Genomic DNA, 24914 nt, shown 5'->3' with positions numbered 1-24914 from the left:
AAGAGCATTCTACAACTCTTCCCCAAGGAGGGCTTAAAGGACCAAAGGCGGGTGTTGTTGGGAGGGGGTTTGCTTTCTGCCAAAAAAAGGGAAGTAAAAATATCAAACTAGCCCCTGCAAAAGAAGAGGGGCCATTTTTCAGAGGCCTCTCATGGGTTGAAGATTTTGTATCTTCCTTCTACCGACCCAGTGGTGCTCACAGGGTTAGGAAAACTATTGGTGGTGGGCCAAGGAACATGAAGTGGGTGGTGGTGCAGGGCAGTTCTCCCTTACCTGTGATGAAGATCTATGACTGTGTAGAAGCGTCAGCATCTTTGCTGAAGCAAAGTTGCTGGTTTTGCTCCTAATTACAGTCACTGTTTTACATTGGCATCACCTACCACACGGACCTGATTGTTTAGTCCCTGGAGTCTCCTGGGACACTCCCAAATTGAGTCACTCCTTCAGGTAGCACATGCATTGTCTGCTTTGTTTTTTTTTCTTTTCCTTCTGTAGTGCCACCTTCTTTATTTTTACTTAGTCTTTTTGAATATCAAAGGTCAGGGTTAACCATTAACAGCTCTAAAGTCTTTTAGGTGGTAGAAGGTTCTCAAGAAGACCTTAAGGACCTTTCCACCAAGGGGTGGAAAGTTGTGATAAGAGCAATGTCCCAATTCCTACCCCTTCTTTAAAAGGTACTGAGACCATCCTCAAGACCTGGTTGGCTGAGGGGAGTAAAAAGTCAGGCTTTTAACATCATTTCCTGGTTTATTGTTGTTCAGTCACATCCAACTCTTTGTGACCCCATATGGGGTTTTCTTACCAAAGATACTGATATGGTTTGCCATTTCCTTCTTGAAATCATTTTATAGATGAGGAACTGAGGTAAGCAGAGGCTAAGTGAGTTGCCCACAGTCACACAGCTAGTGAGTGTCTGAGGCCAGATTTGAACTCCAGCCTTCTTGACTCAAGGCCCAGTACCTTATCCACTGAGCCACCTGCCTACTTAGAATCTTGGTCACCTGTTTACAAATTAACTGCTAGGAGTTATGGGAGCTCTGATGTTTGGTAGAACATGAAGGATGACTCAGGCAAGAGAGCTTCTCTCAATTTGAATCAATTTGAGGCATCTTCAATGCCCATCCCTATTGAATATCCTTCTCTTGCTATGACTAAGTAAATCTTCATTTGTTAACTGTCAAATGATATATGATTGTCTCCTTTTGTTCCACTATTAAACATAAACCACCAGGGGAGTTGTCTGAGGAAGGTCTAGCCAAGAATGGTAGTGTTAGAGCCGAGTCTTGAAGGTAAAGGTGAGGAGGGAGAGCATTCTAGACATGGGGTACAGCCAGGTGCAAAGGAGCTGGGGCACAACATGTTACGAACAGCAAGGAAGCCGGTATGTCTAGACCAAAGGATGTGTACAGGGGGCTTAAAAGGTAGGAAAGGGCCAGGTTATGGAGAGCTTTAAATACCAAAAAGAGCAGCTTATATGTGATCCCAGAGCTAACAGGGAGCCACTGGAATTTACTGAGTAGGGGAGGGGTTCAGACCTATGCTTTAGGAAAAGTGCTTTGGCAGCTGTGTGGAGGATGGATTGGAACAGGAAGAGACTTGAGGAAGGAAGACCAACTAAAAGGCTATTGGAACTCTGAGTTACCACCTTTCACCTATCAGATTGGCCAACATGACAAAACAGGGAAAGTATAAATGTTGGAGAAAATATGGGAAAACTGGAACAGTAATGCCTTGTTGGTGGAGTTGTAAACTGATCCAACCATTCTGAAGAGCAATTTGGAACTATGCCAAAGGGCTACAAAAACATACATACCCTTTGAGCCAACAATACCACTTCTAGGGCTGCATCCCAAAGAGATCATACAAATGGGGAAACGACCCACATGTACAAAAATATTTATAGCGGCTCTTTTTGTGTTGGCCAAGAATTGGAAATTGAGGGGATGCCAATCAATTGGGGAATGGCTGAACAAGTTGTGGTATATGAATGTAATGGAACACCACTGATCCATAAAAAAAAAATAATGAACAAGTGGATTTCAGAAAAACCTGGAAAGAATTACATGAAGTGATGCTGAGTGAAGTGAGCAGAACCAGGAGAACAATGTACACAGTAACAACAACATTGTGCAGTGACTAACTTTGACAGACTTAGTTCTTCTCAGCAACGCAAGGATCTAAGACAACTCCAAAAGACTCATGATGGAAAATGCTGTCTGTCTACATCCAGAGAAGGAACTATGGAGTCTGAATGAAGATCAAAGCAGTACTATTTGCTCTCTTTTTTTGGTTATTTCTTCTTTCTTGTGGTTCTTCCATGAGATTGGTTCTAATTCTTCTTTACAACATGACTAATGTGAAAATATGTTCAATATGAATGTATATGTTAGAGCCTATATCAGATTGCATGCCATATTGGGCAGGAGGGAGGGGGAGGAAATTTAGAACTCAAAATCTTATGGAAGTCAACGTTGAAAATGAAAATTAATTTAAAAAATTTTTAAAGAAGTCTATTTCAGTTTTCTGGGTAAAAAGTGATGGGGCTTAAACTAGGAAGGTGGCTGTGTAAGTGCAATGGGGGATGATGGGGTCATATATAAGAGATATTGTGGAAATAGAAGTGATAAAATTTGGCAACTGATTGGATACGTAAGGTGAGTGAGAGTGAGGAGTCAAGGATGACACCAAAGTTGCAAGAGTCGGTGACTGGGGGAATATTGTTGCTCTTGACAACAGTAGAGAAGTCTGGAAGAGGGATGCATTTGGAGAGAAAGATGAAGAGCTCTGTTTTGCATATGTTGAATTCAAGATGCCCAATACGCAGATGATTATCGATGAAGATGAAGACTGGAGAGATCGAGAGAGATGTTAAAGGTACAGAATTAGATTGTAGAACCATCAGGATGGATGGTAATTGAACTCATTGGAGCTGCTGAGATGACCAAGTGAGAGAGTGTAGAGAGAAAAGATAAGGGAGCCTAGGACAGATCCTTGGAGGACAACCAATTAATAGGTAGGACATGAATAAAGGCTCAGCAGAGTGTGAAGGAACAGCCAGACAGATGAGAGAAAATTCTTACTGTCAGGAAAATCCAGAGAGGAAGGAATATCCAGGAGGTGACTGACAATGTCAAAGGCTGCAGAGATGTCAAGAAGGATGAGGATAGAGAAAAGGCTGTTAGATTTGGCAATTAGGAGGTCATTGGTAACTTTAGACAGAGTAGTTTCAGCTGAATGAGGTCAGGAGTGAGAATGGATAGGGTTTAGAAGGGCAAGTCCAGGTACTGTACTCTGTAGACGGCTTTTTCAGGTTTAGCTGAGAAGGGAAGGAGTGATGTCAGATGACAGCTGACAGGGATAATAGACTCCAATGCCCATACAATCAGAGCCAGTCTTTTCCACAATTATACCACTTCTACCACTTAAGAAAACAAGGGAAACAATTGCCTCTAGGTCAGGCAATAATAGGATTTGATGCTAAACTTCCAGGTTCATCTCACCTATGTACCCTGACATTACTTAGTTCCTCCTAGTGAAGAGCAGAGAGAGCATTTCAAATATATTATCAGACTTCTTTTATCCCTAAGTATTATTTAATCTGTTCTATTTATTATTCTAGCTTCATCCCATTTTAATTTTATGTTTGAATTCTAATTTAGAGAGGCAGCACGACACAGAGTTGGGCCTAAAGTCAGGAAGACCAAAGTTCAAATTCAGCCTCAGACACTGGCTGTGTTTTTCTGTGCAAGTTACTGAATCTCTGTCTGCCTCGTTTTCCTCAACTGTAAAATGTGGATAATAATAGCACCCCCCTCCCAAGGTTCTTGAGACGATCAAAAGTGATATTAGTAAAGCACTTAGCACAGTGCCTGGGACATAGTAGTCCATAGCAGGCAAATAAAAGCTTATTTCCCTCCTTCCTAGTGGACAGAGTAATGGACTTAAAAAAATCAAAAAGATCTGAGTTCAAATCCTATCTTAAACACTTAATAACTATGTGACCTGGGCAAGTCACTTGTGTCCTTAGAACACCATAGAACAACCATTCTGTCACCAGGAGTTTCCTCATTGGTTGTTTCCTAAACCAATGAAATCACATGACTAGACCTCACCAAAAAAAATGTTAACTTTTTATCTACTAGTACTGGTCTTTGTTGTGTTCTTCAGCCAACTAATATAGTTCTTGACCTGATCTGGCCTGCCTTGGAACCTGATACAGCAAACCCTCAGATTCTAAAGTTGAGGTTTTAGGTTTGAGGTTAGGCAGGGGCCTAGTTTCATCTAATTTATTTGTGTTATTATAATATTTGTATTATTTATATGTTTGTATTACGATAGTATATTCATATTATATACATTATAGTATCTTCACAGTATAAACATGTAACTGTTTTAGTTCTCTGACAATTATCCCTGTCCCACTTCACTCCCAATTGGAGGTTTCAGCATATCATGAACCATAAAAAAAAAAAACTTTATGAGGCAGACTTTTTTCTAGTTCTCTGTCACATCAGAGGGAGGCATCACACATCACATCTGTTTCCCAACAAGCTGAAGAATCAGCTTCCACAAGGAGCTCTTCCCACTCTGTCTTTCACCTCAACATGCATTTATTCAACTGCAATCCTCTGCAGTAGGCCTCCCTAGAGAGATACAAAGGTCCCTTCCATAGCTTCTAATCAAGTAGGAAAGATAAGGCATTTTCATAAATAGCATTTATTACATCTTGTCTTAGTTGCAAACTAAGTTCAAACCAAATGATATAGGAACAAAAAGAGAGAGAGAGAGAGAGAGAGACAAAAATCAGGAAAAGTTGTCTAGAAGATCGCATTTGAATGATAGGATTTCAAGGAGAGGAGGGAAAGGTAGACAGACAGAAGGACATTATGGATGGAAAAGCAGCCTGAGCAAAGAAACAGAGCTGGGAAAGAAGAGGACATACACAGGGGCAAATGACTAATTTGACTGAGACATAAGGTGCATGAAGGGGAATGGTAAGATATAAGACTGGAAAGGTAGATTAGGGCCATATCAGCTGAAAGCTTTGAACACCACACTAATGAATTTGGACTTTAGGTAAAGGTTGAAAAAAAATGTTAAACAGGAGAGTGACATGTTTAGAGCTACGCTTTGGGAAGAGGACTAAAAATGGTATGTAGTGTTGATTAGAAAATGCGAGTGCTGGAAACTGAGAGAATTGCAATAAGTCCAGACCCTGAACCAGCATGATGGAGGTACATAGGAAGGATGGAGTACATGGAAGAGATCATAAAACTGCTTTGTGACATGATTAGCTGTGAGGAGCAAGAGAATAAGGAAAGGCAGCCAAGGTTTTGAAGTTGAGCAAGAGAGAGAGGATGGTGGTACTGTTAAAAGAGATGAAGAGGAATAAGGTAAGGAGGGAAGAGTTCAGTTTTCACATACTGAATTTGAGGTAACAGCTGGATATCTAAAATGGCTGTATCAAGCGAGCAGATGGAAAAGTGGATCTGAAGTTCAGAAAGTCAGGCAGAGCTACAGGTTTAGGTTTAGGGATGGCCTGGTCTTGATCCTCAGCATCAACCATTGATAACTAAATCCTTAGAGACTGTATTTAGTATAAGACTTATGGGGTAGCTAGGTAGTACAGTGGATAGAGCACCGGCCCTGGATTCAGGAGGACCTGATTTCAAATCCGGCCTTAGACACTTGACACTTACTAGCTGTGTGACCCTGGGCAAGTCACTTAACCCCTAATGCCTTGCCAAAAAAAAAAAAGACTTACCAGAAATGGTTCCAATTTTAACTCTTTGATCAGAGTGTCCTGCTCTTTTCGATAAGAATCAATTCTTTTTAGGAGCCTTTCCTTCAGGCTTTTTTCCTCTGCAATCATCATATCCAGGAGGCTCTACAGCAAAAGAGAATCAGTCCATAGAATACTAAAGAGTGGTTAGAGGTTTGAAAAAAAAAAAAAAAAATTAATAGTATTTCAAGAATAGAGGATCCTTACAACAGACAAAGCCTATGATGTCGACACTAACACCTTCACAGAAGTCAGATTGGCGGTATACATCCAGTGTCAGCATATGTGAAGACAAAGCCCTGAGGCCACAAGGGAGGTCACAGCTCCACTCACTTGGACACATTGAAGCCTGTGATCCTCTGGAATCCCGATTGAGTCCCAGATTTCTTGGAGTTGGCCCAAAGCTTTATAGAAACAGGCTGTTGAGTCCTCCACCAAGACTTCACTAAGCAGCAAAAAAAAAAAAAAGACTTGCCAGATTGACCAGTGTATCACATCCACTCATAGGAATCAAGGCATTCTTATTACAGGGATAATTTATTTCTCCATCTACAATTTAGCTCCCAAGATGTTCCCACAATGTCAATGATTTGATAAAAGAGGAAAAGGAAATGCCCTTATTACAAACTCCCCTTTATCCAAAATAATAGCTAACACTGAGAGGTCTTTAAAGTTGCAAAGCACCTTATATGCAAATTTCTCATTAGAGCCTCACAATGACCCCATGAAGTAAAGTATGGCAGACACTATTTTCCTCATTTTATAGATGAGGAAACTGAGGCTTAGAGAAAGTGTATGACTTACCCATGAAATAACCCAAATATATAAGACCATGTTATAGGCCTAAACAGATTAAGTGGTCAAAGGATATGAACCAACAGTTCTCAAAAGAAGCACAAATACTAACAGCCACTTGAAAGATTGTTCCAAATCACTAAGAAGAGACATGCACATGAAGACAATTCTGAGGATTCATTTTATACCCAGCAAATTGGGCAAAGATGACAAAAGTTGGAAATATGAAAAAAACAGGTACTTCAATACACTGTTGGTGTCTTTGCTGGTATTGGAGCTGCGATTTGGTCCAACAGTTCTGGAAAGCAATTTGGAATTGTGTTTAAAAAAAAGAAAGAAAGAAAGCAATGTTCATACCCTTTGACCCAGAGAACTCACCACTATACATATATCCCAAAGAAGTCAAAGACAGAAATAAAGGTCCCATAAACACCAAAATATTGTTTAAGGGGGGAATGATGGAGTGCTTGGACCTCAATTTCTCCCTGACCTCAAGGCACTACCCCTGACAGTTTCCCTCTAGCCCAAGTACCCTATCTTCAGCAATAACTCATCAGTGGGCCCAGTGAGGCAAACTATCTCTCCCTGTTACAAGGACAAGCTGACCTCAGTAGAATTTCCCTTGTATGAACAGGACTCTCTTGTACCAGCAGAACTATCAAGTACTGATGTCCACAGTTACCATACACAATCCAGAGGTCAAACTACAGACTTCAATTCCTGAAACGATCTTGTTACAGACATAACAGATCAAAAATATATCCTTTAGGAACCCTCTCTGCCCCCCTCCCCAAAGTTTCCAGTAGTGAATGACATACTTGTATGTTATCACTTAATTAGCATACTTGGCACATAATCTACTGCTTTTCCTAAATAAACTTTAGCGTCATTCCTGTTTGCTTGTAAGTTCCCTAAGGAGCTCTGTCCACCATGCAGAATTCCTTAAGGACCTCTGCCCACTGGATAGAGTCACAATAAATCTTTGCCACCTTGACTCAAAGAATGCTTCAGTCTGTGAATTCATTCCGTACTACCCCATCCTATACTCCAGTCACTGGGTCTCAACCTCTCAGACTGCAACAGAAGGAACTCCCTTCTATCTGAAGGATTAATTCCATCTACAACATTCTCAGGAGATAGTTACCCAGGTAAGAGAGAATGAGTACCTAAATTTGCCATTTCTTCATGTGGCATATCCCACAAGCATTCAAAAATCAATGCACCTAAAACCTAACATCATCTTACTCTAAAATCTGCCTCTTTCTCCTGACTTCCCCACTCTCAGTCACCTAAGAGAGAAAGATCGTGTGGTTTGCATACTACCATACAATATATAGGGTGTCCCAAAAGTCTTAGTACAGTTTTAAACTGACAGAAGCTTAAAACTGCACTAAAATTTTAGGCCCCTATACAAATGTGAATTTCCACTCCCTTCCTTGCTCCCTACATCCAACCAACCAACCACCATACCCTGTTAATTTGAACTCTAAAATATTTCCTATGTCTGTGCTTTCCTTTTCATTCTGACAGTTAAGGCCCTCTTACTTGGATTATTACAACAGCTTCATAACAAATCTCCCTACTCCAAATCTACCTTACACACTGCTACCAGATTACTTTCAGGGCAGCAGAAGAGGGGGAGGGATGAGATGAGAATATGACAAAAAAAAACCAGTGTGCTGAGCTTGGAAGAACACGTTCTACTAATTGTATCCTTTTCAGATCATAATTCAATAAAAAGTGCATTCAATAATAGGCAATAGAAATAGAGATTAAAAATTGATTGGAAACTAAATAATCTAATCTTAAAAAACAAGTGGGTCAAAGAACTAATCATAGAAACAATCGATAGTTTCATTAAAGAAAATGGTAACAATGAGACAACATGCCAAAATTTGTAGGATGCAGCAAAAGCAGTACTCGGGGGCAAATATGTATCTCTAAATGCTTATATCAGTAAAATAGAGAAAGAACAGATCAATGAATTGGGCATGCAACTGACCAAAACAAAAACCTAGAAAAAAACTGGAAAATTTAAAAATCTCCAATTAAACACCAAATTGGAAATCCTGAAAATCAAAGGAGAGATTAATAAAACTGAAAGTAAGGAAGAATATGATCCAAGAACGAACTCTGGAAGCATATTACAAACCTCCTTTCCAGTTTCTCTAAAATATTAAGAAATATTTTCAGATTTGCCTTTTTTGGGTGGCTAAGGTGAAGAAGAAAAGGTCTGTCTTAAGGCCTATAATTTCCTATTTCTGGTATGATGTAGCCTACTCATATGTACCATAGATCTCTCCATTTTCCTCATACAGTAATGATAATAATTTTCACTTCTTCAGAGACTAGTGTACCATGACCCACAACCAATAAAAACTCTGGGAGAAGATTGGTAAATATTAGAAAGACAGGCCTTGGTTTCAGGGGGAATTTTGGGTCATTCAAAGAACTTATTTTTCAAAGACATTCTAGTCCATTCTTATACTATTTATTTCCAGGCAACTCAGTGTCTGTTCCCCATTTTTGTTCAAGATCTGTAAACTGATGAATAGTTCTACAGTTTGTCCCATTATCATATTCTGGGCAATAAGCATTCTTCATCCATTTGATTGTTCCTGTGTTCATGATTAGGCCAAGTTTTTTTTTTTGAGTTACGATGGATCTCAATCAGGGGAATAAATGTCTGCAATGTTCAGAAGCTTAATGCAACCAGCACAACATCATCAGCAAACAAGAGCATCTGGATCTCATCATCTCTAGGAAACCCTCCTTTGATGTGAAATCTATCTGCAATTGGATCTCTTCCCGGACCATGTTGAACACCTGTAGTAAGCACATATGTTCCTGACATTAATGATCAAAGAGAGTCATTGCAACTACTATGCATTGTGCAAAGTTTGGGTTGCCACCCTCAATGTCTGTTAAACCAAACATCTCAAATTCTTGATGTGCATTGAGAATTTCACCTTTCAGAAGAGAAGGCGATAAAGAGAACCACCCAAGTTTTAACATCACTGGTAAAGTTGGATCAGAGGGCAACAAGGCAAAACCTGATGTTTGAGAATACTACCCACACATCAAAGCAAGTCAGATCTCCATTACCACAAGCAGAAGCTCTGGGGAAATGCTATTTCAGAAGAATATTCCTATGATTTAAGCACTTAGCACAGTGCCTAGCACACAGGAAGTGCTTAATAAATGCTTGTTGACTTAACTCCTGATGATCTGAAGGGAAAAAACCTGGGGGTTTGGGAGAGCTACATTAGGTTCCAGAACCAGGAAAGCAATAGACCCACTGTAGCTAATCAACAAGGATTTATCAGTTGACTACTATGAGCTAAAAGCTGGTCAAATCAGACCACCTGACACATCTTAAGAATGCATTGCCATTCTGAATGTGCATGTATTAGCTTATCAGTCAAAAAGGTAATGGGGCTCAAATCAATGCCATATGAGGATTAATAAGGAAACTGGAGATATTTGCTGAGAGAAAATTCATGAACTCTATGATCATTATATTCAACTATCTTAAGAGCTGTCATATAGCAGATTAATTTGCTTTACTTAGCCACACAAAGTCAAAACTAAGGCAAATAGGTGAAAGCTACAGAAAAACTGAATCTAGTGTACAATTAGAGTTATTCAGAAATGGAATGGGCTAATTTAGGACACAGCAGTGAGTTCTCTGCCAGTAGTCATCTTCAAGAAGAAGCTGAAGGATCTCTTTTCAGGAATATGGTAAAGGAGTTTCAATTTAGAATGGATAGAAGTCTCTGGGACCCCTTCCAAGCACAGGCTTAATCCCATTATTTCTCTTCTCAAAAGCCATTCCTGGTACTCCATAGCTAAGTAAGGACAGACCATACCCACGTGGTTCCAATCTACAACCTTACTGTAATACCCCTTCACAAACCGAATTCAGTCAACAAACACATATTAAGTGACATCTTTGTGCCAAGCACTATGCTAAGTTCTAGGGACACAAAGAAAGGCAAAAGACAATCCTTACTCTCAAGGACATCCCCTAACAATTCCCTCTCTTCTCCTTAAAAATGCCCTATGATTGGAAAATCCTCCTTCTTCGTGCATACTGACATCCTACCCATTCTTCAAAAGCTGAGGGACATCTTCTTCCACGAAACCTTCATGGCACACTCATGCTCACTGCGCCCACCGCCACCCTGGCCCCTACCCCCACCCCAGACACCACACAACTCAGAATTTTGTTCCTGAACACCAAGGGCAACGCAGATAGGATTGAGAAAAGCATGTCCCCTTCGTTCAACCTAGATGCATTGCTAGGAGTCAGACTCTGTGCTTACTTAGGTTTTCCCTCAAACCTCAGCTCAGCCAGAGCAATGCAAGGTCTGAGCTTCCCATGTGGTTCCCTGGCTAAGATTACACCATTCTGGGACGCTGTCCTAAGGGCTCCACTTTAGACTTCACCTGCTACTCATTGCAGCTGTTTAGGGCCAGGTCCTTTCCCAGCTAAACTGAGCATGAGTCCCCACTTTCAAAAGTCCTGGCGCTCTCTTTAAAGCAGTCAACTAAGAGCCACGCTCTGGCTCAACATCCAATCCTCCGGGGGGAAGTGCATCCTCCCTGAAATTGGGAAGTTCCTCCTCTTCTCCAGAGGGAGTAGTGAGAGGCCTCAATCATTTTGGGGTGGATTCTTCATGGAAAGACCAAGACGAGAAAAATCACAGACTAAAATGAAGCATCACTAAAAGAAGACTAAGGGTATATTTAAAATGAATGATATTGTCCAGCTGAAGAAATAATCCACCCAAGAAACGCACGTCCAATAGAAGGAGAACCAAAGAGGAAGTATTCTTACCAGATTCTTATTGGATTCTTTCGGTCTCTTCAGTGGAGAAGAATCCAAAAAGCACTTTACCTTAGGGAGGTGGGGCAAGCTATGGATGTGGAATGGTAGATGAATGAGTGAATGAATGAAAACCCCTTATTAAGGCTTAATGTGTTCCAAGCACTGGGGATAAAACAGGTAGAAAGTGGCATAGCTAGGGCAGGGTGCCATTTTTTAGGAAGGACATTGATAAGTTGAAAAGACATGTTAGTTCATAGCTTTCGGTGCCTCAAACTGAGGTCTCTCTCTACTATCATTGCTGGTGAAATACTGAATCGGTCCCACAATTTTGGGAAGTAATATACTGCAACCCACCCCTTCACCCCTCCCCCACTTCTCCCACCCTTGCCCCATCTTCCCTGCCCCTCCCCCACCCCTTCTCCCCACTCCCCCCTTCGGCTCTTCCTTCTGGCCCATGCCCCCTCCCTCCTCCCCCCCCCCTTGCCCCTCTCCCACCACTCCTTCCCCCTTTACCCCCACCCTCCTCCTTCCACACTCCCCTATTCCCTCCCTCAATCCTCCTCCTCCCCCACCATTTCACCTCTCCCCTCCCTCCCCCACTCCCCTTCCTCCATCCCTCACCCCACCCCTGTCCACCTCTCCTTCCTGTCCCCCCTCCCCTCCCATGTCCCCCTCTTCTGCCTCCCCTCCCCTCTCATGCCACCACTCCTCATCCCCCTTTCCCTCTCCTCCCTCTTTCCCTCTCCTCCCTTTCCTTGGTGTGGAGGGGGCGGAGGGGTAGAGGCATGAAAGAAGGAGGGGTGGGGGATGAGGAATAGGGGTATGGGAGGGAGAGGAGGGAGGGTGGTGGGGGAAGGGGAGGGATGAGGGATGGGAGAGTGGGGGTGGGGCAAATGGATGGAGGAGGGGAGAGGGAGGGGTGATGGAAAAGTGAGGTGGGGGAGGCGGGAGAGTGAGGTACGGGCCAATGGTGGGTGGGGGGAGGGAGAGGGTGGGGGAGGAGGAGGAGGGAGGGAGCATGGCACAGGTAGAGGAGGTAGGGGGAGGTAGGGGGAGGAGGGAAGGGTGCCTGCTCCCTCACCCCTCCACCATACCCTCTCCTCCCTCTCCCACCCCTCCTCCTCCCTCCCCAACTCCCCCACCCTTTTGCTCCTCCCCATCCCTTCCCCCACCCCACTTTCTCCACCCTCCGTCCTACCCCACTCCCCCTCCTTTCTCCTTCAATCCTCCTCCTCCCCTCTCATCCGCCCTTGATCCCCTCCCCTCCCCCACTCCCCTTTCTCCCTCCCCCACCTCTTCTCCCCTCCCCACCTACCCCATCCCCCACCCCTCCTCTTCCCCCACTCCTTCACCTTTCCGACTCCTCTCCTCTCCTTTCTCCCTCCCCGACTCCTTTTGCTCCATTCCTCTCCCCACCCCTCCTGCACCTCTCCTCCCCTCTCCTCCCCATCCCTAGTCGGGGGAGGGGGAGGAGGGGCAGGGAGAGGGAGGAGGGCTGGACACATGAAAGAAAGAGGGGTGGAGGGTTAGGAATGGGATTATGGGAGGGAGAAGAGTGGGGAGTGGCTAAGGCGTGGGGAGGGGGAGGGGGAAGAATGGGGGTGTTGAGGAGGGGTCAGGGAGCCAGCACCCTCCCCCTCTTCCCTGCCCCACTGGTCTCATGTCCCCTCCCTCCTCCCTCAACCACTCTCTCTCCCTCCCCACCCTTCACCATCCCAATCCCTCCCCTTCCCCATCCCTCCCCCAACACCTTCCCCCTCCTATACCCTCATCTCTCACCCTCCACTCCTTTTCTGTCTCAGCCCCTGCTCCCCCTCACTGCTCCTCCTCCCCCTCTCCCATCAGGAATAGACAGGAGAGCAGAGGAGGGAGGAGGGGTGGTGGAATGAGAAGGGGAGGGGATATGGGAGGGGGAGGGGAGAGGTGGGAAAGGGGGGAGAAGACAGGGATGGAGGAGGGCGGAATGGTTGGGGAGGGTAGGGGAGTGGTGAAAGGGTGGAGCAAAAATGTGGGGGAGGGGAGAGGTAAAAGGGTGGGGGAGGGGGAAAGGATTGGGGAGGGGCAGGCAAATCCTTGATTCACTCTTTTAATTGAGCAGTGCAATTCTGACCATCATTCTGGAGGGCACAAATCTCTTTTTACCTTTTCCCCATTGTTCTTAATTCCATTTCAGGTTTCCGTAAAGGAATCTAAGTTACAACAGCCTTCTCAGGTTTTGAGTAGCCATTTATTAAAAGCATTCCATTTGGGATATTTAATTTTCTTGACAGCTTCATCAAAATATTTCTTAAGGTGATTTATTTTATCCAGATTAAAAGAACCTCAAGTTGGCTAACGGTGATGGGGTTGTCTTGAGTCAATTTCTGCCAATTAGTTAAATACCTGCAGGTTTGGGACCCATAATATAGAGACACACAACCAGCTGCTCTCCCCTTGGGGGGGGCAGCTTCAGCATCTTAGAAAGTTTGCTTACCCATAGGAACTTGACTAAGATCTTACTTTATTCCAGAAATTTTTGTTTTTTCTTTCCTTTTTTGCCAAGTAATGTGCACTACCTGGATTTAAAACTGGGGCTTTTAAAAATTAGTTCCTTACTAAACTGTTAAACCTGGATTGAGTTAGTCCCAACCAGCAGGTTTTTACTGGTCCCTGCTAGTAGGGTTTTTACTGCTTCCCCTCCAGTGGGGCTCCTGCCCTGTGGTGCCCATTCCCGGGTCTTCAGCTGTGGCCACAAACCTCTGAGACAGTCTAGGAACTCTTCCCCTCCCCTTCTCCATATCATCTCTTTTGTTTCGTGTCGCATTTCATTTAATGATACATTTATTTTTTGTTCTGGTTTCAACTAGTGCCTGGAGAAAGGGGCATTTCCACATACTTTGTTGTGTAACAGAAAGATGACACCGTCCTGGAACCTGTGGACTTCTGTGATTTACAGACCAAAAGAATAAAAATGTTTTAATGTGCACTTCTCTCATTATGAGGGATTTGGAGCATTTTGTCATAGGGCTATTGATAGCTTGGATTTCTTCCTTTGAAAACTTGCCGTTCATATCCTTTAACCTATTGGGGAATGGCTGTGAATCTTAGAATTTGGAATCAGTTCCTTTCATATCTTGCATATGCAATAGTCCTTAGAGAACTTTACGGCAAAGATGTTTTCCTCACTTAAGTGTTACCCTTCTCATTTCAACTACATTCAATCGGTTTGTGCAAAAACATTTCAACTTTATAAAACCAGAATCATCCATTTTATTTTCTGCGATTTTCTCTTTTGCTGTTCAGTCATAACCTCTCCTCCTTGCTCCTCTAATTTGCTATCAATTCCCCCTTTACAGTTAATTCATGTATGCATTTGTAGTTTAATTTGGAAGGTGGCATGAGGGATTGATGTCCTATCAAATGTCTGGCAAACTGGTTTTCTGTTATCCTGTCTGCTTTTTTTTTTAATCAAATAGTGGGTCCTCCCTCCCCCACCCTAGCAGTTGCTGTCTTGGATTTATTAAACACTAAGTTATTTTATTTGTTCACTTCTGTACATTGCATGCCTAATCTTTTGAATTGATCAGCCTCTCAATTTTTAACAAAATCCAATTGTTTTCTGGGAAGCTGTGTTCTGTGGGGGCTGATGTCAGGAAGACTCATCTTATTGAGTTCAAATCTGGCCTCATACTTACTAGCTGTGTGACCCTCATCAAGTCACTTAACCCTGTTGCCCTCAGTTCTTCATCTGTCAAATGAGCTGCAGAAGGAAATGGCAAACCACTATAGTATCTTTGCCAAGAAAACCTCAAATGTGGTCAAGCAAAGTCAGACAGTATTAAACAACAACAATGTTTTCATAATCACTGATTCGTGGTATAGTTTGAGATCTGCTACTGATAATGACTAACCCAAATCTCTTTCCTCCTTCCCCACCTCCATTATTACCCTTGAAATACTTGAACTCTTTTTAAAAAAAATTATTGATGTTTTCTTTTTCTTACATCAGCAGGGTATCCACGTATCCCTCCCTCTCTCCATCCTCCAGAGCTGTGCCATGTACCAAATAGTATTTTTTGTTTTAGGGATGAAAAAGAAGCAAGCACAGCTGATTAATGTCTTCTGGAGAAGGTATTCAATGTGTAACATCTGTGGACTTCTCACCTCTTGAATGGGGTAGGGTGGTGATGTCTTCTCATGCTTCCTTTTTAGTTCCACTTGTTCTTTAACATTTCATTACAGGTACTTTTAATTTTTTGCTATGTTATTCTTTCCATTTCAATTGTTGTAGTTATCTTGTATATATACTGTTTTCTTGGGTTTGCTGAATTCATTTTCAATTCATACTTCTCTATACTCTTCACACACATTATTTGATAGAGAACAGTAGTAGTATTCCATTAAGGTTCCATGCCTCATTTACCCGTTCCCCAGTTGGTGAGCATCTACTTTGTTTCCAATTCACAGCAGTTAAAAAATGCTGTTATAAATATTTTTGAGTATATGGGAACTTTTTTTCTTATTTATGGCTTCCTTGGGGTGTGGAGTCTTTGTTCTAAGGATTTGAGAGACGTATTTTGTTATTTTCTTCACATAATTCCAATTTTTTTCCCCAAAACGGATGTGTCATTTCACCGCTCTAGCAACAAGGCATTAGTGTGTGTATATTCCTACACCCTTGTTGAGATATTAAAAATATCTTTGTGCCATAAAAGGAAATTGATAGGACTCCTTTCTTACCTGTTGTTTCAAAGAGTTTATTTGGTATTGGAATGAAATGTTTTTTAGATGTTTAGTAGAATTCACTTTTAAATTCATCTAGTCCTCAGGATTTTTTTCCTACGGAGCTCATTTATACCTTGTTCAATTTCTTCTTTTAAGATAGGGTTATTTAAGATTCTATTTCCTTTTCTGTTAATTTGGGCAGCTTAGATTTTTATAAGGATTCTTCCACTTCATGCAAGTTATCAATTTTGCTAGCATATGATTGGGCAAAATAACTCCTAAGCATGGCTTTAGTTTAATCTTTGTTGGTTATGTGTTTACCCTGTGAAAGACAGATTTCTGTCCCCAATTGAATATTCCCTCTTCGAGCCAAATCCTTTGAGAGTAAGGTTCAAGCAATGCTGACCCAGAGGCAGCAAGTGTGACACTTGCGCCATGAGCCTGAGTTAGTGGGAAGATGGTGGCACCACTGGTGGACAGGAATAGGGAAGAGAATTATCAATCTGGTTGGGTTCAATGAAGCAAACCCTGTACTTATGCTGGGTGCCAGACACACAATGCTAGACACCACTTAGGCTCTTTTCTAAAAATCCAACACTCCACTGGGGAAGGGCCAAGCACAGAAGTTACCATGATGCAAAGGAGAGTCAGGCAAAGTGCTTCAAGAAACCTGAGGAGGAAGGCATTCACGTAGGCCATCAGAGAAGGCCTTGTAGAGGGAGGATAGCGTCTGAGTGAATTCTCAAAGGAAGGGAGAGACTTCAGTGGGGGGCTCTATTCCAAGATGGAAGATGCCATGAGCAAAGGCACAGAAGGGGGAGAGGGCAAAACAAGGTCAAGAATCAGAGAGCAGTCTTGTTTGGCTGCAGCATAGTGGACATGAAGGGGAATTGTCTGGAGTCTCATTGTCAAGGGTGTTGAATACTAGGATCAGCAGATTGTACTTAATCATGTAGGCAACAGGGAGCCACTGAAGGTCTTTGAGCAGGGGAATAACAGGATCTGGAGAGAGGAGCCTGGAGGTAAGAACAACAATTGAAAGGCTCTTATAAGATGGACATTCTTCCTTTTGTGCTGCCTGGGGCTGTGGGGTACTCTAGTGGACGCTCTCTTCAGGTTCCTTCCTGGCCTAGTGTTTACTTTGAGGGCCTCCTTGATTCGAGAGGAAAGATTTGGTATTGTGGCTAGGTGACTGTCATCCATACGTATTGGACGGCCTCAGCCGCCCTGTAGAGGTTACAGGAAAGAAACAGGAGTGGGTTGGGTTTTTGCTGACCAACATGGGGAAACTGAGGCATGTTTGTGCTGATCCTTAGGAACAGCGACTGGTGGAGGACTCTGCACATGTGGAAAAAATGCAATTCAGGTGAGAGCCAGCCTCTCCAACAGGAAGGAAGGAGGTGGTGTTTCCCTGCCCAGAATCGTACGCCTCTAGGGGCACTGAGCATCTTAGCTGCTAATTTGTTTTTGGGCAAGTAGACCCTTACACATATATCATTCAGGTCTGCTTCACCCATATTCAAGAAGAACAGCCTTCTGGGACCCCTAGATAAGTGAGCAACTGTTCCACTCTCCCCACTCTTTCTCCCATCCCTGGTGTGCATGAAAGAAGTCTAAAGTACAGGGATGGGGGCATGACTGGCTTCAGGCTGAAGCAGTGGCTCAGAGAAGGCTTCCTGGACACCAGAGCTGGGCCTTAAGGGCCAGCCCCCCAAATTCTCCAAGCAATGAAATGAGGGCAGCATATCTGGCCAGACAGGGCTTTGTGCGCCCAGTGGATTTGCCCGTGCATCTGCTTGGGTGGCCCCCTCCCTTGGGATGGATCCTGATTCCATGGTTTCCATCTCTCTCCCTAGCACAGGGAATTGAACCATCCACGTGTCCTGCCTGTGGACGTTGGCCAAGTCCCTTCACCTCCCTGTGACACATTTTCTTCATCTGTAAATGAGGGTGTGGAACTAGGTGATATCTCTACATCCCATGATCCCTTGCAAAGCCCCAGCTCAGCCAGGGAGTTAATGGCCCAATCGGCAGAATCAACTTCTCCAAAATTCTGCTCCTGTGCCCTTTCCAGAGAAGACCCTAGCACGATGACAAAATGTGTCGGAGAGAAGTGGATTTGGGGAACAAGAGTGAGAATTTTGCAGCTTTGCCTGGAACCCCATTATTTGAATGTGGCAATGCATATATGTGGCAATGATGAGCTGTTCCTCCTGTCTTATCTGCAAGAAGAACTTGGGTTATCTATAAGAACTTTCCATGGCCATAAGGGGCCTCTAAAAACTGAGTGCCTAAAAACTTTCAAATATACCTCTTAGAAGTAAGAAAATGCAGTGAAATTCCCAAGCTGTCACCAGCATTTCCACTTTCTTGTAGAAAAGTCCTCCTGCCACTGCTTTTCTGGCAAGACCCCGATCACAGTCCTAAAATGACATCACTCCCCCAGAATTGGGAGGACCGAGCAAGAAGAGATCCAAATAGCTGTGTCCTTCAATCCACCCAAACGGGACAATGCCATCAAAAGAATTGGCATCTGGCAGGAATTAAGCTGTTTGGCTGGGAAATGAGAGGCTTGGACTTGATCTCAAATGTTCTGTGTTCTAAGATCTAGTTCTAATATACTCTGTTCTAAAGTTCCGCCACTAATTCTAACCCCTTTTCTTTTAAGGTCTTCCCCATATTTGACATTCTGTGTTCTGGGATCCATTCCAGTTTTAACTTCCTACATTCTAGAGTCCCTTTCATTTCTAACATTCTGTGTTTGAAACTAATGGTCTGTTCTAAATTCCTTTCCAGTTCTGACATGGTTTGTTTTAAGGTCCTTCCCAGCTCTAACATCCTCTGTTCTAAAATCCCTTAACAGTTGTTACTATTCCAAGGTCCTTTCCAACTCTGACATTCTATGTTCTTTGTTCAACTGTAGTCTCTAAGATTCCGCCCATTTTTATGTTCTCTGGTTCTCTAGCTACCCAGACATGTTCTCCAGCACTTACAGGTTACCCCATAATGTTATAACTTGCTATACATAAGGAAATGTGTCCACGCTGAGCCGGTCCATCTGACCAGGGCTCCTCAGTAAATACTGATTTGTTAATTTTACATATTCCTTCTTATGATGAAGCCTTAGAAGGCTAGAAAAAGGTGATAGTATGTGTCTAGGGAACTAGGCCACAGGCACCCTTCTGAGTCCACGAGGCCTTTCCCAACACACAGTGTTATCACCCAAAGTTGGGACAGCATTGGGGGTTAAGGAGCCTGACTACCCAGGTCACTGGAGGAAGAAATGGATGTGAACTAACCTGGCTGCCTTGAAAGCAGCTGAAACTTGGAGATAAAAGCCAAAATTAGAGACAACAACAACAACAATAATAGTAGTGGCCAAGGATGTTTCTGCCCAAGGCTGTCCTCCAGGAGGCTGTTTGTAGGAACGCATCAGAGACCCCCATCGTGGTCCCATTTCCAATGATGCTGGCAGGCATGGGAGGAAGGATAGGAGGGCTACCAAACAGACAGTCTAGGGGCAGCTAGGTGGCTCAGTGGATACAGCACCTGCCCTGAAGTCAGGAGGACCTGAGTTCAAATCTGGCCTGAGACCAAACACTCAACACTTACTAGCTCTGTGACCCTGGGCAAGTCACTTAACCCCAATTGCCTAAAAAATACACAATAATAATAAAAAACAAACCAACCAGTGTGCCTGAAGGCAGCTGAACTTGTTAACCATTAAAAATTCAATTTCCATCCCTCTCCTGGGCCTCTGCAAGCAAGTAAGGGAAAATGTATGTAGCTTTGGGGCTCTCCCTGAGAGGCAAAGCTTGAATGGGAAGAGTGCACCTGGTGGTGGTAAGTCCCCTTGTTCTGGCTGGATGACCAAGTTTCACGCTGTCCTCTAGGTGAGGCAGGCCTGCCTGCCCTCCAGATGTGATCTTTCCTGTTTTTGTTTTTCATTTTGTTCACTTGTTTTCAGTCACCTCTGCCTCCTTGTAACCCCATTTAAGGTTTTATTAGCAAAGATACTGGAGTGGTTTGCCATTTCCTTCTCCAGCTCATTGTATAGATGAGGAAACTGAGGCAAACAGGGTGGAGTGACTTGCCCAGGGCACACAGCTAGTGTCTGAGGCCGGATTTGAACTCAGGAAGATGAGCCTTCCTGATTCCAGGCCCACCACTGTATTCCCTGCACCACGTGACTGCTTCTATGGTTTGGTTCACACGTGTTCAGTCACATCTGACTCATTGTGACCTTTTTGGGGTATCTTTCTTCCCTTCACCCTGATGGTGGGGAGTCCCTACCTCCCCAGGTGTACTCCATTGAACATGGTTGCAAAGAGCTGTGCTTGGATTCCGAATTGAAGGGAATTCTTTGACATTAAAAACCAGCTTTGAATTTGTAAATGGTTTTTTTTAATTTTTTTTGTCTTTAAATGCTATTACTTCAACAATACTTATCCATTTTCTCTATGAAAACATCTGAAGAGCTTAACAATTTATCTACTATCACTCAACATGAAAGATTAAATTGGAGAAGTCAGAAAGAATCCAAAATACAACAACATAACAACAAATAAAACTGTTACAAGCAAATATTTGCCACCATATGGTGGATATGATCTTATTATCACATTCAGTAGCAGTTAACACTGAAGTTGTTTTCTGTTTGTTTGTTTGTTTTGTTTTTTACCATCAAGCACTAATGACAACATGAAGAACAGTAAACTCCTGGCTTTCGAAATTGAGGCTCCTTTCTTTTTTTCAAACTTTAAAGACATATCTGAAGTGGCTGAAGGTGGAAAGATGGTAGGGCAAGAAAGACTTACCCTCTTTTCCACACCAAAAAAAAAAATCCTAAAATAATGGAATTCTTTGGGGAGGATGGCTTTGGTTCCCAAAGCTGGAATGATCAATTGACACTAGGTCCATTCCAACTCTTTGCCCAAGGCCTAAAACTCATTTGTAAAAAAAGCCAGCTCAACCCTCGACAGAAAGGGGAGCTCAGTGTCGCCAGGACCTTATTCAGGAAATGCAAAGGGAAATGCATTGACCAGCTTGCCAGATTCATCCTCCACCTTGTTATAAACCCACTTGAGATTCTGGTGGCACTTGACTCCACATTTCCTGGAGTTGCACCTGGGGCATGGGTGGAAACAGCCGGCACAATCAACCTGCAGGCAGTCACACAGTTCGATACCATTACAGATCAGCCTGCCTTTCCGGTCATACTTTCTCCTGTTTTTCTTGAGCCCCATGAATATTTTGGGGTGGTAAGGATACACATCTGGCCTCTGCCTAGGTGCTGAGCTCCCTGGGGCTCCTCTTCCTGCTGGATTTCAGAATCGGCAACTGCTGCCTGGGCTACTGCATTTCTCCCCTTGGAGAACACACCTGCTGCTTCTTCTCTGCCCTCTCATCAACTTCCTCTTGATTGGTATCGAACTCTTCACTGCGCATTTCAACATCTGCACTCATTTTCGATAATTGGTTGCAGGATCCTTCTCCTCTCTGCTTTGGGGTGAGCTCCTGAATCTTAGGAATGATAGTGCAAAACACGTCATGACTAAAAGCACACGAGTGTGACGACAAAGCTGATTAAGAGGCTGGTAATGCCACAAACTCATGAAAAACAACATTTGAAAGATTATTTTCATTTTTAAAACATTGCTATGTCTCCTGTGAAAATTCAACATAACCATCATCATGAGCTGGACATTGGTTGATTTTCAAACTTTCTAAAAACTCTCATCAGCTGATGATCAATGATTGAAAAGACTCCACGTGCAATCCTGGCCTGAAGATAATGCAAAGAGCAAAGTTTTGATGCATACAGGACAGCTTTCACATGGCCCCAGAAAAAAAAAAACTAGCAGAGAGAGATCAGGTAATCAAGGTGGCAAAGGAAGAGAATAGCCTTTACTATCCACAGCTCTGAGAAAGTAGCATCCATAATATGTTAAATGCAATTCGAGGTTACAGGATTCCCTCATCACGTCAAAATTTAAATGAAAACTTTGTTATTCAAAATTCACAAAACAAAATGAGTGTAAAAGAAACTTTAAAATATCAAATTATTTTTTTAAAGTTTGTAACATTTATGCATCTGATGTAATTGGAGCTTAAATCTGCACTAAGACCTTTGGGACAGCCTGCATGTAGCCAAAAGCAGACTCTGAATTTTTTTTTTGCTAGCAGAAGGGATAGAGCCAGAAAGAAGACTGTGTACATATATGTGCATGCAAACCCATCTCTATAAACATGGGCAGAATATGAGAGGAGAGCATTGCCCTGAGCCAACTGCTTCCTTTTCCACTAAGAAATCATTGGGGTTTTCATAATGAGAAGTTAGGGGTCAAGGACCGGGAAGGGTGGTGTCTCATCCCCAATTTACAAAGGGCAGTCAAGAGTCCCTGTGGTGCTGGTTCTGCACTGTTAGGCTCACAGAAGGGGCAGCCACTTGACGTGTGGGCGATGATCCAGAAAGAGGCCTCTTTGGATGGGAAGAGGAATGGGTTTTCACTAGAGCCTAGGTACGAAACAGAATTTTGACTCAGAAATACAAATACAGGAGGGAAAAACTGGGAGCAAGTAAGCAGACTTGATTGTTAGGGTGACGTTTCCTGCAAGTCAGTGCAGCTTTCCTTTCTATGTCCATGAAACCCCCTGTTTGTAGGCACAGGCATCTCCCCCACTCACTTGTACCCAAGCGATGGCCCTCCTTCAGGGACGCAAGTCTTTGCCCGCACATCCCCTGCTTCCTAAACAAGATGCCATGTGGGCAGTGACTGAGGGAGGCAGCAGAGGCAAGGAAGAGAAGGAGAAATCTCTGCCAGGGAGTGTTTAAATTTTTTTAAAATGGCCAAGTCCTGGCCTAAGAAGAACGGACCCTCTCCTGGATACTTGGGTGGGGGGGAGGCCTGGTGGCGTGGCCATTTTGGGGGGAGTCATGAAGAAGAGCCACCTGTCCTCCAGGTCACCATCTGGCCTGCCACTTGACCTATTTAATTGTTATCTTCGTGAGCTCTGGGATAATCCAGGCTCTTCATTAACTAATAACTTCTTGACTTAGTCTCCATGAATCAGCTAAGCTCAAAATTTACTCATCAAATATTATATTAGTTATTATATCATATCGAACACATCAAATACCCTACAGAAACCACCCTTCCCCATTTCTGATTGGACAAAGGCCCACAGGGCCACGGAGTAAAGGACTCAGCAGGTCTAACAGGCCCAATTCAGCACCTCGCACTTAGACCCCTGATGAAACACAACCATAGTGGCTTCAGTGCCTCCAGAAGCTCCTTCTGGGGCCCTCTCCCCCAGACCCCAGACCCTTGACCCTCTCACCTAGAGGATGGAGAAGGATCAGAGATGAGGCCTATCTCTCTCAGGAGACCCTCAGAGACACCCTGCCTCCAGGTCCCCCAGTGACAGAAAGGAAGGAGCCTGCTCTGCACCCTAGGGATAAAGGGATGCAGGTGAAGGCAGAGGAAAGGGCAGAGAGAAGAGGAGGGAAGGGCCAGAGGAGCACCCCCAGGGAGGGAGAGGAGCAGATGGGGAGGAGCAGAGAGGACCAGAGGTGCTGCTGTGCCCCTAGGAGATGCAGGAGAAGGAATGCAAAAGTGCAGAGAGAGGGGAAGGGGAGGGCCATAGGGACACCCATAGGAAGGGAGAGGAGGAGAGGGGGAGGAGCAGAGAGGGCCAGAGATGCTGCTCTTCCCCCTAGGGATAAAGGGATGCAGGACAGGGCCCGGAAAAGTTCAGAGAGAGGGGGGGAGGGCCAGAGGGGAATCTACAGGGAGGGAGAGGAGCAGAGGGGTAGCAGAGAGGCCCAGACGTTTTGCTCTGCCCCAGCAGGGGCAACATGGAGTTAGGCTGGAAGGGGCCTCACAATGTCATCTAGGAAAACCTCCTCCTTTTACAGGGGAGGAAATTGAGGCTTATGGAGGGGAAGGGGCTTGTTCATGGTCATGCATAAGATCATAGATCTAGCTCCCAAAGCGGGTGATACTGCCCTCTGGGGGCGCTGGAACGATCCAGGCAGATGGTAGTAGCCTAGGGTGCAATTGGGGGGCACTGAATAAAAATAAGGGGCAGTTGAAACATAAAGAAAGAGTACATTGTTTTCATTTTTGTTTTTTCTGAGGTAATTGGCGTTAAGTGACTTGCCCAGAGTCACACAGCTAGTGAGTGTTATGTGTCTGAGGCTAGATTTGAACTGAGGTCCTCCTGATTCCAAGGCCGGTCCTCCATCTACTGCGCCACCTAGCTGCCCCAAGAAGAAAATTCTGAAACACATTCGTACATGTTTCACCTGTTGTGTAACAGAGTTAAAGTCATACTGACTACATTATTTTCCAAATAATCACAAAAAATGCAAGTTATAACTGATCGGCAGTCAAGTCCCCTGACAGGTCAGAACACGCAAGTGTTGGCAGGTGAGGATGTTGAACAATGTCAGGAAGTCCAGCAGGCATCTGAGGAATATGTGTATTTAATGACTTGTTTACAACATACTATATGGTTGCATGGCACAATATTGTGTCATCAATATTTCAATGCAGGGAAAAAACCGCGAATTTAAAATAAATTATTAAATTTAAAATGCATCATTTTTTCAATTTTTTTTTGTTTTTTTAAAATGATGCAAATTTAAAAAAAAATAAAGTTTAATGAAAATAGATTTCCAGGGAGGCGCTGAGTAATTTTTTTTTTTGAAAAGGGTGCAGTTAGCCAATAATTTTGGAGACATCTGCTGAAAAACTTGACGAGACCTAATTGTCATCTTTTGAACACCTTCATTTTACA

At 43.5% G+C, this 24914-nt stretch overlaps 1 protein-coding gene across 1 annotated transcript in view; it reads right to left on the bottom strand.

Annotated features, from left to right (window-relative positions):
- The window catches only part of LOC110204090 (protein regulator of cytokinesis 1-like), a gene marked incomplete at its 3' end in the record, with an annotated part of 42107 nt that extends 20529 nt beyond the window's left edge, over positions 1–21578 (bottom strand). The window contains 4 exon segments of the mRNA XM_078154280.1: positions 5765–5887; positions 6116–6252; positions 21163–21274; positions 21495–21578. Coding sequence (XP_078010406.1) covers positions 5765–5887; positions 6116–6252; positions 21163–21274; positions 21495–21578 — 456 coding nt within the window.
- Positions 21579–24914: the final 3336 nt, after the last annotated feature.

This window comes from Phascolarctos cinereus, unplaced genomic scaffold, assembly GCF_003287225.1.
Source record: "Phascolarctos cinereus isolate Bilbo 61053 unplaced genomic scaffold, phaCin_HiC Scaffold_100;HRSCAF=641, whole genome shotgun sequence".
Lineage (NCBI taxonomy): Eukaryota > Metazoa > Chordata > Mammalia > Diprotodontia > Phascolarctidae > Phascolarctos > Phascolarctos cinereus.
The sequence above is the reverse complement of the archived record's forward strand: the minus strand, read 5'-3'. Positions and strand labels throughout refer to the sequence as shown.